General features: G+C 44.8%; 1 protein-coding gene across 1 annotated transcript; it reads left to right on the top strand.

Moving 5' to 3' along the window:
* Positions 1-3,172: 3,172 nt before the first annotated feature.
* LOC117400912 (coatomer subunit zeta-1) lies at positions 3,173-8,809 on the top strand. Its single transcript, XM_034001267.3, has 9 exons — positions 3,173-3,279; positions 4,569-4,637; positions 5,770-5,851; positions 6,271-6,362; positions 6,672-6,727; positions 7,004-7,081; positions 7,369-7,420; positions 7,833-7,871; positions 7,991-8,809. Exons 1-9 carry the CDS (start codon positions 3,262-3,264, stop codon positions 8,036-8,038), a joined length of 534 nt encoding a protein of 177 aa, XP_033857158.1. The 5' UTR covers positions 3,173-3,261; the 3' UTR covers positions 8,039-8,809.
* Positions 8,810-14,565: the final 5,756 nt, after the last annotated feature.

The following is a 14,565-nucleotide window of genomic DNA, read 5'->3' on the forward strand; positions in this document are numbered from 1 at the left end:
GAACCCTGCCTGCCTGCCTGACCGCCTGACCTCCTCACTGTGGTTCAGTCCCAGGCTGCACTGCTCACAGGGGCTTTTCTGTTTCTCTTCTGGGAAACGGAATTAACCCTTTAGGGGGTTTTCGGTGTCGCTGTTTTGTTGTTTTGAGATACTTTATAACAGGACCAGTTGAATATCACGTACAGTCATAGATACATATGTACTTATACGCAAAGGTCACTTCACCAGCTGAGATGAAGGGGAAACCAGGTGTAACAATTAAAAAAAATATATTACAGAACACACAGGGGCCAGTGATCCTCATGGCTGTTTACACAATACCATAAAAATAAAGGAATAGCAATTCTAGACTCCGACATGCCCCCTTAAATTAAATACACTTTCTTACCCACTGATGTTGCATCCTAAACTATATCGTTCCAGAACATGTGTTTTTATTGTACATGTTCTTATATATATATTTTATACCGTTCATCATTTGCAAACTCTGTAATTCTCTCCTCGTCTCAGAATAAAAAGGTACCGGATCTGGAATCCGGTGTGATCCGGCACAAACTGGACCCCGATAATAACTCAAAACACCAAGAAATAGTAAAGCAAGTGGAACAAAAAGCAGACGGCATTCGAAGCTGCTGCACTTATACTGCTACCAATCGAGAGCTGAACTGCAGCTAAAGAGAGAGAGAATTACAAGAGAGAGAATTACAAGAGAGAGAATTACAAGAGAGAATTACAAGAGAGAGAATTACAAGAGAGAATTACAAGAGAGAGAATTACAAGAGAGAGAATTACAAGAGAGAATTACAAGAGAGAGAATTACAAGAGAGAATTACGAGAGAGAATTACAAGAGAGAGAATTACAAGAGAGAGAATTAGAAGTCTCAGTTATCATCACTCCTTTAACACTGATAGAGGTGGTCAGTGCAAACTGATAACAGAAATTGTAAGTCTTATTTTTATCAAGTTGCTCTTTCCCTCCCCCCCCCCCCCCCCCCCCCCCTCCCTTTCAACACAGCAGCACTGTGGCTAACCAGAGCCTGCTGCAATGCCAGGGAGCCCTTTCACAATCCTCCATCTGCACCCATTTCGAAACGCACTTGAGGAACGCACAAACAATCTGATATGACAAGCACAAGACATTTTCTCATCAGCAGCCAAATTGTAATCAAATGATCGCCACTGTGCATGCACACATGTTTTTCCCATTGTTATGCAATATGGGAATATGCTTTACCAGACTTCTCTGTGCTTTACAATGCTTCACCAGACCTCTCTGTGCTTTACAATGCTTCCCTATGCTTTACCACACCTCTCTGTGCTATGCAATGCTTCCCTATGCTTTACCAGACCTCTCTGTGCTTTACAATGCTTCCCTATGCTTCACCAGACCTCTGTGCTTTACAATGCTTCCCTATGCTTTACCACACCTCTCTGTATTTACAATGCTTCCCTATGCTTTACCAGACCTCTCTGTGCTTTACAAGGCTTCCCTATGCTTTACCATGCCTCTCTGTGCTTTGCAATGCTTCCCTATGCTTTACCACACCTCTCTGTGCTTTACAATGCTTCCCTATGCTTTACCAGACCTCTCTGTGCTTTACAATGCTTCCCTATGCTATACCATGCCTCTCTGTGCTTACAATGCTTCCCTATGCTTTACCATGGTTTCACTGTGCTTTATCACACTTTGCAGGAACCTTTTATAAGACAACATCTTAAACGCAAACTGCTCTCTGACATTCACTGCTGCTAGCTGATGGGCCAGTTTTGTGGTTTGAACACAAGTACGTAAGCCTGGAAACAAGAACACTAGACAATGGTAACAAAACACCAGCTTCCATGGTAAGACCTCCTGTATCCCAGGATCCTCTGCACACTCTCCCTGAAGTCATGCCCCCCTCTCTCTCTCTCTCTCTCTCTCTCTCTCTCTCTCTCTCTCTCACTCTCGCTCTCGCTCTCACTCTCACTCTCCCTCTCTCTCTCTCTCTCTCTCTCTCCCTCTGTCTCTCTCTCTCTCTCTCTCTCTCTCGCTCTCTCTCTCTCTCTCTCTTGTGAAATGCTAGTTTCCGAAGCCTGTTGAGCTTCCTGTCCGATTTCACAACGCCAAACTGTCTCGTAAAAACCAGAGTAGGTCGCCTGCCTTTTCCTGAAAGAGAAACATCCCCTTTTCAGAGAAAACTAGGTGTGTGCGTGTGCGGAGGAGGAGAGGAGGGGGGGAAGAGGGGGGCTGACAAGGGACCTATCTTCAGAGCGTTTACTCCATTCCATAATTCACTCCTCTTTTTAGAAAGGAGAAAAAAAATATTTACATGTTACAAAATGAAAAACAAAACCGGCATGAGAGCTCTGATGACATCACTTAGTTGTTTGGTTCTAGTTTTGTAAAAATCCACAGCCGTTTCATCTCTTTAATAAATAAAATAAACAGCAGTTAATTAAGCCTGGAGTAAACGCTTTGATCAATATAAGACCCTTTAGACCAGTTGGCTAAAACAAGGAGACACGGGACACAAAAAACAGGACCTCCGAACGGAAGAGGGGTTTAAACTCTCTTCAGAAAGATTCCTCCAATGGAAAACATTGATAACATCGCTGCTATAGCATTGACAAGCAATTCATGTCTGTGCGCCTGCGATCTGTGTACCCTGATTGATCTCGCTGTGTGCTCAATGTATGGGGCTGGCATGCTGGATTCCATATATTCCATGTTCCAGTTCCATTTCCAAAATCAATCCCCAATCTGAAGGAATTGTAATTGATATTTTAGCGACGTGATCGCTATGATCGTTCAACTGCTTTCATTTGAAACCAATTTAATTGACTGACAGAGACTTCATCTGAAGTAACTCGTTGCCACTGTCTGTTAGTATTTATAGCTATTTGAACGGAAATACCTTCCAAATATATATTATAATATTTTACCGTTCAGATTTCCACCGTTGAACGCACAGTATTGTTACCTGGCAACCGTATGGTGGGTGGTACGCCGTTCCACTGCACCCTACTTCAACCAATCATATAACACTTTCAGTTAACTGACAGCGATATTATCCAATAAAGGATGGGATTCGGGTTCTTGGGCGGGTGTTCCAGATTCAATCCCGAAAAGGCCGGGTCTTGTATTTTATAGGCGGGTTCGGAATAGTGACTGACTTCCACTATCAGCCAATAGCAAAGAACAAATGTGTGATTGGCAGGCCACCCTACCCAATCGGAAGCAAGTTACCTTTTGGACCAGCTACACGTCGGCATTGCTCGAAGATGGACTCGCTTATACTGGTAGGGTAACTGTGGGATCTGAAGGGGGAAAGGAAACGGGGTTTCGAGGTTATTAAAATAACCGGGACGAGGAGTCGAAGCACCTTGGTTTGACTCCGGGTTTATGTCTCGGTTCGGTCCAAACGGCGCGCTGTTTCGATACGTGGCCTGCACGCTAAGTAAAGCCTCCGGCTAAAGTGGCGCTAGGCAAGGAGAGAAATGGGGAGGAAGTGCTCGGAAACCGATTAACAGGGTCGCGCTTTTCCTTGGGAGTCGTTTTGTTTAATTTTCGGTGTTGTAAAAAAAAAAAAAAAAATCATCTTAGACTGATGATCCGAGGGAGGAAATGTCCGACACAAGTCCGAAGTCGAGGATGATTCGATTGTATGGATTGTATGGAATGAATGGGAGTCACAAACGTGATGTGTTTGTGTATTAATGTTATTATATAAAAGCAGGAGTCCTCTGTTTCTCGATGCTTAGGATCCAGCGCTGTGACCGGGCATAGCCTGCCGCCGTCCTACGTGTTTAAAACACGTCCTGTATCAATAACAGTAATAATAATTCTTATAAACGAGGGTGCTTTTAAATTGCAGGTGACATCGTGTGGCAGGAATACCTGAACCGTGGACTTTCCCTGAACTGTGTGTACAGATCCCTGCACAGCGCATTTGCCGTGTCGAACATGATAATGACAATAATAATCATCATCATCAAAATGTATAGCTTCATCAAAATACTACTGTTGTGCGTAGGGTTAAAAACAAGATCAAAATAAAGTCAAGGAAACCCCCGCAAGGCGCGCATATTAAATAAATTATAATAAAAAGTGTGTGGTCTTGGTCTTGCCTCCCTCCTCCTCGTAGCGGAGCGGGCGTTTGAGGTGGAGTTCTGTTATACACTCGGACTGTGACTCTGGGGAAGTCAGTGCATCACAGAACTTTGTCTCGGGAGCTCAGGTGCTGCAGCTGCATGGGACTCGAGCGAGGGGACCGATCTGACCAGCACAGGAGAGCGAGGAGAGGCTATGTACTGTGTGTGTGTGTGTATAAAATATATATGATAGATGCCAGTGACAGCGTCCCCTTTTATCACAGGAGGTCTGGTGGTCCAGTGGTTAGAGAAAGGGGCTCGATACCAGGAGGTTCTGGGTTCAGATGAGAAGTAAAACAAACTTGGTCCTATTGGAAGTGACTCTGCAGCAGCAGCAGCAGTTGTTGATGATGCATAGCTCCCCCCCAAGTCTCTGTAAGTCGCTTTGGATAAAAGCGTCTGCTAATTAATAATAATGTGTCCCCTTTTATCAACAGGAACCCTCTCTGTACACAGTGAAGGCTGTTCTGATCCTTGACAATGATGGCGAGAGGCTTTATGCAAAGGTACAGAGTCCAGGGCTTGTGTGTCAGAGTGCCCGGGTGCACAGTTTATCACTCTGGGGTGGGGGGCTGTAGTGACTGTGGACCAGCATGCAGGAGAGAGGGCTGCTCTTCAGTGTTGAGCAGTCAGTGATACCTTCGTTTAAAACATAACCCTCTCCATTTTAACAGCACGTTGTGCTCAGTGGCTTGTTTAATGTTATTACACAGGCTGAGCCCAAACTTTCCAATGTAAATATATATATATATATATATATATATATATATATTAGAAATTAAGAGTCATTTCACAATTAGGTAGCAGAATACAATGAGTTATGGAGAATTTTGCAGGTGCCACAATTGATTTAGAAATGTCAGTTCCTGCACCTTTTTGAAACTGCAGTACTATGATGACACTTACCCCCTGCCCTGCCCTCTCTCACCCCCCCTCGCTGTGCTCTGTGTCTGCAGTACTATGATGACACTTACCCCCTGCCCTGCCCTCTCTCACCCCCCCTCGCTGTGCTCTGTGTCTGCAGTACTATGATGACACATAACCCCTGCCCTGCCCTCTCTCACCCCCCCTCGCTGTGCTCTGTGTCTGCAGTACTATGATGACACTTACCCCCTGCCCTGCCCTCTCTCTCACCCCCCCTCGCTGTGCTCTGTGTCTGCAGTACTATGATGACACTTACCCCCTGCCCTGCCCTCTCTCACCCCCCCTCGCTGTGCTCTGTGTCTGCAGTACTATGATGACACTTACCCCCTGCCCTGCCCTCTCTCACCCCCCCTCGCTGTGCTCTGTGTCTGCAGTACTATGATGACACTTACCCCCTGCCCTGCCCTCTCTCACCCCCCCTCGCTGTGCTCTGTGTCTGCAGTACTATGATGACACTTACCCCCTGCCCTGCCCTCTCTCACCCCCCCTCGCTGTGCTCTGTGTCTGCAGTACTATGATGACACTTACCCCCTGCCCTGCCCTCTCTCACCCCCCCTCGCTGTGCTCTGTGTCTGCAGTACTATGATGACACTTACCCCCTGCCCTGCCCTCTCTCACCCCCCCTCGCTGTGCTCTGTGTCTGCAGTACTATGATGACACTTACCCCCTGCCCTGCCCTCTCTCACCCCCCCTCGCTGTGCTCTGTGTCTGCAGTACTATGATGACACTTACCCCACGGTGAAGGAGCAGAAAGCCTTCGAGAAGAACATCTTCAACAAGACGCACCGCACAGACAGTAAGGGAGCGAGCAGGCAGGGTCGTCTCAATTCCTGCTTTTTCAATTCCAATTCCTTTTGAAAAGGATTGCCATTCCCATTCCGTATGAATCTGTTACAACACCGCACTGATCAGAATTGCACTTTGGCGGTATTCTGTTTAAATGAGCTTCTCGCAGACAACCAAATGACTTCAGCCGAAGTCGCTGTTTTCTCAGTCAGTTAAACGGGCTTCAGATGAAAGCAGTTGAATAATAATCACCACGATCTTATCAAAGGAATTGGAATTGAAAAACAAGGATTGATCCCGACCCTGCAAGCAAGCCTGCCCTCCTGCAGGGAGACAAAGCAAATGCATCAAAACACTATAGAATACAAACATCAGCCCCGCGGTCTTTATTAAACAGAACTGTGTGTCCGTCCTCCCTCTCTCTCTCAGGTGAGATAGCTCTCCTGGAGGGGCTGACTGTCATCTATAAGAGCAGCATCGATCTGTACTTCTATGTGATTGGCAGCTCATACGAGAACGAGGTAAAGCAAGACCATCAGAGAGGAATCAAACAGGGAACACAATGTGTTTAAAAAATACAAATCTCAATGAAGGAGTGTTAGTTTGACAGGCAGTCTTGTTTGGTAATTGTGTAGATTTACCAGTTCACAGTATTGCAGCTTTTTTTTTTTTTTCACAGATATGCTGCTGAATTGTCTTGTAGTTTCACTAAGTTAACCCAGGAGTCACCAGGGGGTGCTTTGCATGGTGTTCACTCCTCGTGTGATGCACTGTGCGGGGCTGGTTTTATTTGTGTGCTCTAACCCTCCCCATTCCTCCTCCCCTCTCAGCTGATGCTGATGTCGGTGCTGAACTGCCTGTTTGACTCGCTCAGTCAGATGTTAAGGTAAGAGACTCGGATGTTTTGTAATAATGGCTGTTACAGGGAATGCGTTTGTTTATTTAAGAGAATAAACTTCTATTGAAAACAGTTTCCATGATCACAAGGATGAAAGTAAGACTCCCGCTGCAGAGCGGTGTGATCCATTCCTGGCTTCACTGAGAGTTTAACAAGACACACCCCTGAGCTTGTTAGCGATACGCGCTGTGGCTAATTGAGCTGGTAGTAAAACCTGGACTGGGTGACACTGTCTCATTCCCAGCCCTGTCTTGTGTCCCGCAGGAAGAACGTTGAGAAGAGGGCTCTGCTGGAGAACATGGAGGGGCTGTTTCTCGCTGTGGACGAGATCGTGGATGGAGGGTGAGTCACCGGGGAGGGAATTCTTTCTCATGGGCCAGAGGAGCTGTGAATGTGTGGCTGCTTAGTGACCATCCAATGTGTATCCAGGGATGGAAATAAGACACCCCCCGTTGCATAGCAGTGTGAGCCATTCCTGCTTTTAATAAGACACACGCCTGAGCTTGTTACCATCACACTGGGGCTAATCAGGCTTGTAGTAAAACCTGGACTGGGTGAAACTGCTATCAAACAGGAGTCTTTATTCCAACACTGTGATTGAATCTCTCTCCTCTCTCTGTCTCTCGCAGGGTGATTCTGGAGAGTGATCCTCAGCAGGTGGTGCATCGCGTGGCACTGAGGGTAAGAGAGGAAGCAATGACTGCCTGCAACAGAGATACACACTCACACACACACACTGCTACACACACACACACTGACTGCAACACACACACACACACACACACTGCCTGCAACACAGACACACACTCACACACTGCTACACACACACACACACTGCCTGTAACACAGAGACACACACACACACACTGCTACACACACACACACTGCCTGCAACACAGAGACACACACACACACAGGCACTGACACACAATTGAAAATTGAATATTTTACAGACGTAATAGTTGTTGTGAGGGTTCAGCTGCTTTCATTGACTAACAAACAGTGACTTCAATCAGCTTCACATTACAGTCACACAGACGGTCGTATTGACTCGTCCTTCCTGCTCGTTTCTCACTCTCCCGTTTTCTTCCAGGGAGACGATGTTCCTCTGACAGAGCAGACTGTCACTCAGGTATGTAGGTATTTAAGCAAAGAGGAACCAATTCAGATTGTTGCTATTGCCAGTAATGTCTGGTTTATATATGTATATATTCTATTAACCCCACTGGGCCTCTCCCCCTCTCTCTTCAGGTTCTTCAGTCTGCGAAAGAGCAGATCAAGTGGTCTCTGCTACGATAGATTTGAAAACGAGAGCTTTCCTTCCAGGGGGAACTACAGCCTCCCTCCCCATCTCTCTCTCCACCAATCAGAAAGACACAGGGACCTCATCAATGTTGTTGTTTCTTTGTAATTATATATATGTATTTTTTTGTAATCTTTCATTCCAAGTTTGTGTTGAACAGTGGCGAGACTGTTCAGAATTTCCGGTTGATTTGATGACATGAGCCTGGTTTTATAAAGTGTGGTGCATTGCTGTCACGGCCTCTGGACCCGCCCACTCTCATGAATATTAACGCCTTGCTGATGAATATTCACGAGCGCAGCTCCCTTTAGCATTCTGTGTAGTGGGTGAGGGACCTCTTTTTAAAAGCGGGTGCAGTCCCGATTAGAGCAGTTTGCTGGTTAAATATTTGTGAAGAAACGGAGAACAACCGTTCAGTCCCTTCTTAATACAAAAATTGCTGCATTTTAACGGCTGTTCTGATCAAAGGCATTGTGGTTTTTTGGTCCTATGAACACTGTAAACCATTTCTGTCCGTCGCCTATAAGAAAGCGATCTACTTTTTTTTTTTTTTTTTTCCCCCCCATGTGCAAGTGCGTAGGATTTCTCCGGGGCGATTATTGGAAATGTTGGGTAAATCAATGAGTATTTTTAGGTGCTCGCTCACAAGGGCATGCGGCTCCCCTCCCCTTGATTAGGGGGCAGGTGGATCACGTGACAGCAGCGACGCTCCAGCATGTACTGTGTAATTCACAATGGATTTCAATAAAAGATGTCTTCAAACTCTCCGAAGGCGTACGGGTGCTTCTTCCTTTGAGTGCTCATCTTCTGTAGACGGCTGCTGTGCTTTTCCCTGCGTCGGCGACGGCCTCACAGAGCCCGAGGGGCACCGATCTCGGACGACCCTCGCATTCTGGAACATAGAGCTAGTTCATCTGTAACTTCAAAAAGGCGTACTGGAGACAGTGTAAGATAGTGCAAGACCGCTGCAGGCTAGCGAGAATGATCACTTTTTTTTTTTTTTTTTTGTCGTTGATTTTGTCTTGTCGTTTCTCGCTTACCTTCTCTTGCCGGGCCCCTTGATAACGAGATGTCTGTCTCCGGGTGTCTATGCTGGTTCAGTACAATGCATACAAGCTTAATGCCTGGGCTGGTGCTTTTGTCATTACGCTTGCTAGCAGCTCATTGATCCTGGCACTCTTGAAGGGTTGCATTGATTGAGGAACAGCAAGCTGGCTTTGCATGCACTCTGTATAAAAACAACAAAGAGAAGTTTCTTCAGCTCAGTGTATTTATGCCACGCTGCATTTTTTTTTTCTTTGTAAAAGGTTATGGTTAAAAAAAACTCGAGAACTGGAGAAAAGAATACAAGAGACTGAGAAAAATAAACATGTCCCTAAAAAAATATAACTCATTCACGTTTCTAATGGTCATGGCAATAGAGCTAAAACATATTAAAACAGAACACCTGTATTAAATAGTTTGTCTTGCCTTTCCAGAGGCGGTATTTGTTCCAACCATTTTCTGAAAGATTTACCAACACCTGGAACCAAAAACACAAAATTATACATATAGATTTTTATTTTATTTTCTGACAAACGTGTGTTACATGCTTTGGGTTTAATTGAATTAGCTTTAACATTGGATTTATGTATTTTTGTATTTTTTTTCTGAAGCGAGAACTGTCTGTACTGTACACACATCTTAATACCCGTGTGGTGAATCTACAGCGTCCCGCTGTACCAGTGATTTCATATCGTAGGTTCGGCTGCCATCTAGCGACACGTAACTGAAATTACATGCACAACAACATTCTGTTTATTTCTGCTGGGATCGAAAATAAAACAGCAGCAAAATGATTTCTCGCAAAATTAATACATAAAACCTTACATACAAAAATTTAAATACTTTTTGGTAGAACTTTAAATAGTTTTCGTTTACCTGAGCTCACATTACGATTTGGGATTATAAATTGCAGGTAAACTGCGGCTCTATTCTGTGTATAGCATTGACATGGTTATGGCGCCCTCTGGCGGCCTTTTTTTGAGAAGTGCTCCGCTGTTCAATGCCGTTTCACAGGATACTATTTATAGTCAAAAAACGATGAATTCAAGATTTGTATGTTTTGACTCCCTCCCTCACACCCCTAAGAGAAAGGGTGCTCCCTCCGGTCCTGGGCAGTCCTGAATAGAAATACAATTACAATTGTATTACAATACAATTACCCCATCTGTGGATTTCAATCTTTCACCTTTTCACAAGTATCCCCCCCAAAAATGCATCGCTCTTAAATCTGCTGGAACCCACTTCTAAGTGAGCCTGAAATGACACGCGCTTCCTAGCTACCAATTTACCTGACACGCCCCACAGGGCTTGCCCTGCTGCTGATATATCACCTCTGATTACAGGTTCGGCTTTAACTTTTATCACCTGACACACACACACACGCACATTCCTCATTCTCTCTCCCAAAAACGACCAGGGCTTTGAAGTCACTTTTAAACTGATCCCCAATTATTATGAGACCTTCTAAGGATTAGAATCTAAGCACATGATTTATAACTCCAGTTACACTGCTTAAAGGGTCTATGGTATTCAAACGGTATTTACAGTTCTGTTATGTTTGAAATCGTTCCAGGAGTGGTTCTGTTGCTGCAATGTTAACAGGCTTTTTTTTTGTTTTTAATTATTAATTTTATTATTCATCCTATCGCTGGCTTTCAGATACATTTTCTGAGAAACATGCTTTTGGTTTCTTCATTCCAGAAAGTCACGTGATGCTGCCCGTGACCTTTCAACCCTTTTGGGTATCAACTGCACTCTGGGATACAAAGCTTTGCAAACTGAAGAAGCTCTACAAGCAGGGGTCTCGAACCCTGCTCCTGGAGAGCTACTGGGACTTCTGGTTTTCATTTCAACCCAGCTCTGTTACTTAATTGAACTAATTATTGGCTTAATTAGTCAAGGTTAACAGGTGTTCCAGATCTTTAGCCATTCATGACATAGACACCCATAAAACCTGAGGATTTGGGGCTCTCCAGGACCAGGGTTGCTCTCTACAGTCTAGAAAACAAGTGTCTTTATTATTATTATTATTATTATTATTATTATTATTATTATTATTATTATTATTATTATTATTATTATTTCAAAACAAGATATTGAAAAATAAAGACCTGTCAACTACTAAGATGCTTCTAGACTAGAAATCGCCCTATGGAGGAGATCTTGAGCTGTGAATGAACAGGGGCCACTGCATGCAAAAAAAAAAAAAAAAAACATTTGTAAACTTTGTAGAGGTGGAATGGGTCTTGCAGACAACAGCAGATTTCCCTCAGCAAGGTTTTAACACAATAACAAAAGTTAATGACTTTCTGTGCCCCCTTCCCTGTGCGCTCAGCCATGCCCAGTGCCGACACTCCCCAGCAGAACAGCCCCCCACTCCCTTACCACATCCATCAGCCCGGGAGCTCTCTGGGGGCGGGGGTCAAAGGAGCAGGGGAGCTTCATTATTAGAGTGACAGCAACTTCCTTTGCAGTAAATCAAACCCATGCTCCCAACCTGCATGCCGAACGGAAGATACATGAAGCACGAGGAAACTTCCAGCAGCTTGAAGAAACTACGTGTAGGTGCCATTGCAAGCTTTCCCTCCTACTCTCCCAACAGCCTCCCTCTGCTCTGTGCTGGTGGAGCAGCAGAGAAACAGAAAGGGAGGCTCTTATACTCTCCTAACAGCCTCCCTCTGCTCTGTGCTGGTGGAGCAGCAGAGAAACAGAAAGGGAGGCGCTTATACTCTCCTAACAGCCTCCCTCTGCTCTGTGCTGGTGGAGCAGCAGAGAAAAAGAAAGGGAGGCGCTTATACTCTCCTAACAGCCTCCCTCTGCTCTGTGCTGGTGGAGCAGCAAAGAAACAGAGAGGAAGGCTCTTATACTCTCCTGACAGCCTCCCTCTGCTCTGTGCTGGTGGAGCAGCAGAGAAACAGAAAGGGAGGCTCTTATACTCTCTTAAAAGCCTCCCTCTGCTCTGTGCTAAAACCTCTAAAACATATTTTTAAAGAGAAATAAAGTTTCTTCAACAACAAACTTAGTGATCTTGCTCGTTTCATAACAGCTACACATGGCTTCATTCCTCTGCCGCATTCTTCCACGGGGGTGCCAAGCTGGAAGCGATGGGAACCTGTGTGATGTCTGCCAGCATGGTGCCTGTGATTACGAGGTGCAAGATGCACAGTAAAGCTGCCCTCCTCCAGGCGCCTGTCTCTCAGTCTCAAACTGCAGATTTCTTTGACAGATGACAGAGGACTTTGACAGGGGCGATCTCAGTCAAGCGGCAGAGAGGAAGGTGGGAGGAGGAGGTAATGACTCGAAACAGCCTGAAAGCAACTCGGAACACTCGGAGCGAGGCAGACTGACAGATAGAAAGATGGGTAGCTTATTCCCTGTTGAAGTGCAGTACCTTCAGTTTCATACCGCAAAACATGCTCGCTTGCAGTGTGTGCAGGGTGGAAATGAAGGCTCCCATTGCATAGCAGCTGGAGCTTGTTCCCTATACACTGCGGCTTGTATTAAAACCTGGAATGGGTGAAACTGCTGTGCAATAGGAGTCTTATTATTTTCATCCCTGGGTGTGTGTGGCTGCTGGTTTGATCCCAGCCTCTGCCCTGCTGCATTGTGTGCCCACGGCCCCATATCTAACACCAGACTGCAAATGAAGAAGCATAATTATGATAGCTTTAAAACTAGCTAAACTCCCAGAAAGACAGAGACAGAGAGACAGAGAGAGAGAGAGACAGAGAGAGAGAGAAAGAGAGAGAGACAGAGAGAGAGAGAAAGTCATTAATCTGTTAGAGTTCGCCAGTATGAGGTTTTTTTTTTCTTATCAAATTCCATCACTCTAGGGCACGAAAAAAAGAGACCTTCGCTTTCATGCGAAATAACCGCTAATTATCCGAGCGAGGTGATAAAAACTAAAAAGGTAATTTATATTAATTATACAGGAATGAGTATCGCAGTCCAAAACGCGACTGTATGACACCCTGCACATAAACCACCATAAAAGTGCCAGCGGTGTGTGTGATAGTCATAAACGTGTAATTGATGCATGCGTACGGCTAGTGTGTGAGTGTGAGTGTGAGTGTGAGATCCATCGATAAATTAGCATAGTCAGTAAGGTTTAAAACTATCCAGTGTGGCTGCCAAGAAAACAGAGTTTAATGCATCTCTAAGCTCTACATAGGCCAGGGAATTTAAAAAAACAGAGAACTCCGACTGCAAAGTGTAATGAAGCCAGATTCTTTAAGTATTGGGTCACGTTCCCACCCAGTTGCCCCCCTTATTGGGGTAGCATTTTTTTGACTTATTTTAACCTGAATTTTTTCTAAAAGATTTAGGTCTTGTTTTTTATTTTTATTTTTTTATTCCAGAATCTTGGCTCCCACTCTGTAGTAACCCGATTTAACTTATATTTACACTCAACACAGCTGTTAGCATTCGCACAGCTGCTCTGCCACCCCCAGTGTTCCCTGATATTCACCTGGAAGACTGTAAGAATTATTTGCACCGATGAGAATAAAGGGACTGGAATATTGGTTGGGCTGCATACACTGATCCCCATCAGTACATCACTTCCCCACCGCATACCCTGGCATGAGGACGCAGGTTCGGCTGAGGAAGCTGTTTTCACATTGGCATGCTTTGTGCCTGTATCATGCCTGGCTTACTGGATCTGTGGGAGTTCTGTATGGTGTTGAGATTGATTAAATCGTTTCAAAAACAAATATTGCAATCAAGAAAATACTGCAAATTTAAAAAAAAAATAAGAAATGTTTACATGTGGACTTCCTGTTAAACAATATCTAGCTTTAAATCTTAACCGTGTGTTTTAACACAAAGTCGTTGTATTTATTTTTAAGTAAAACACTGCCCATGGGTCGTGTTTGGTATCGTTTTGTTCAGAACGGTCCCAGCTATCTCAATCCGACGGTTCCGCGAGGTGTTCGTGTGCCGGTTTTATTTTTCTTGCGGTCCTGGATTCTCCAGTGCCGCGGTGCTGTGCCCCTCGCCAGCCTCGCTGAATCCCCAGCGGGCGGCTCGGTTGTTAAGAGACAATCGAGTGCTTTTGGCAGATTTACCGCCGCCGCGACGCCATTGGCCGCCTGCGTGACAGCTCTGATTTAATGCTCGCTCCTGACTGGCTGAGGGATGACAGGCTAATTTATGGACTCCCTGTGATTGGTCGCCGGGTGCTTCGTGATGTGAATTACGACCCTGTTGCTGATAGGACACAGAAACGGTGTCGAGTTACAGCTGTAAAGAAACTGAAAGACTGTTCCCCGAGGGAGGGGGGGGGGGGGGATAATTTCAGTATTTTAAAGCCAATATACAGTATAGTGTATTTACAGTATTTTTTTTTACATCGATTTGTTTAATATCTACCTATCCATTTTCATTTTATAAAATATACGATAATATAGGATCATTTTTTTTTGGCTTTGTTATTCATCTATTTTAAGTTTACACTACATGTAAAACTTTTTCAGTTGTG

Source organism: Acipenser ruthenus, chromosome 42 (genome assembly GCF_902713425.1).
Source record: "Acipenser ruthenus chromosome 42, fAciRut3.2 maternal haplotype, whole genome shotgun sequence".
Taxonomy (NCBI): domain Eukaryota; kingdom Metazoa; phylum Chordata; class Actinopteri; order Acipenseriformes; family Acipenseridae; genus Acipenser; species Acipenser ruthenus.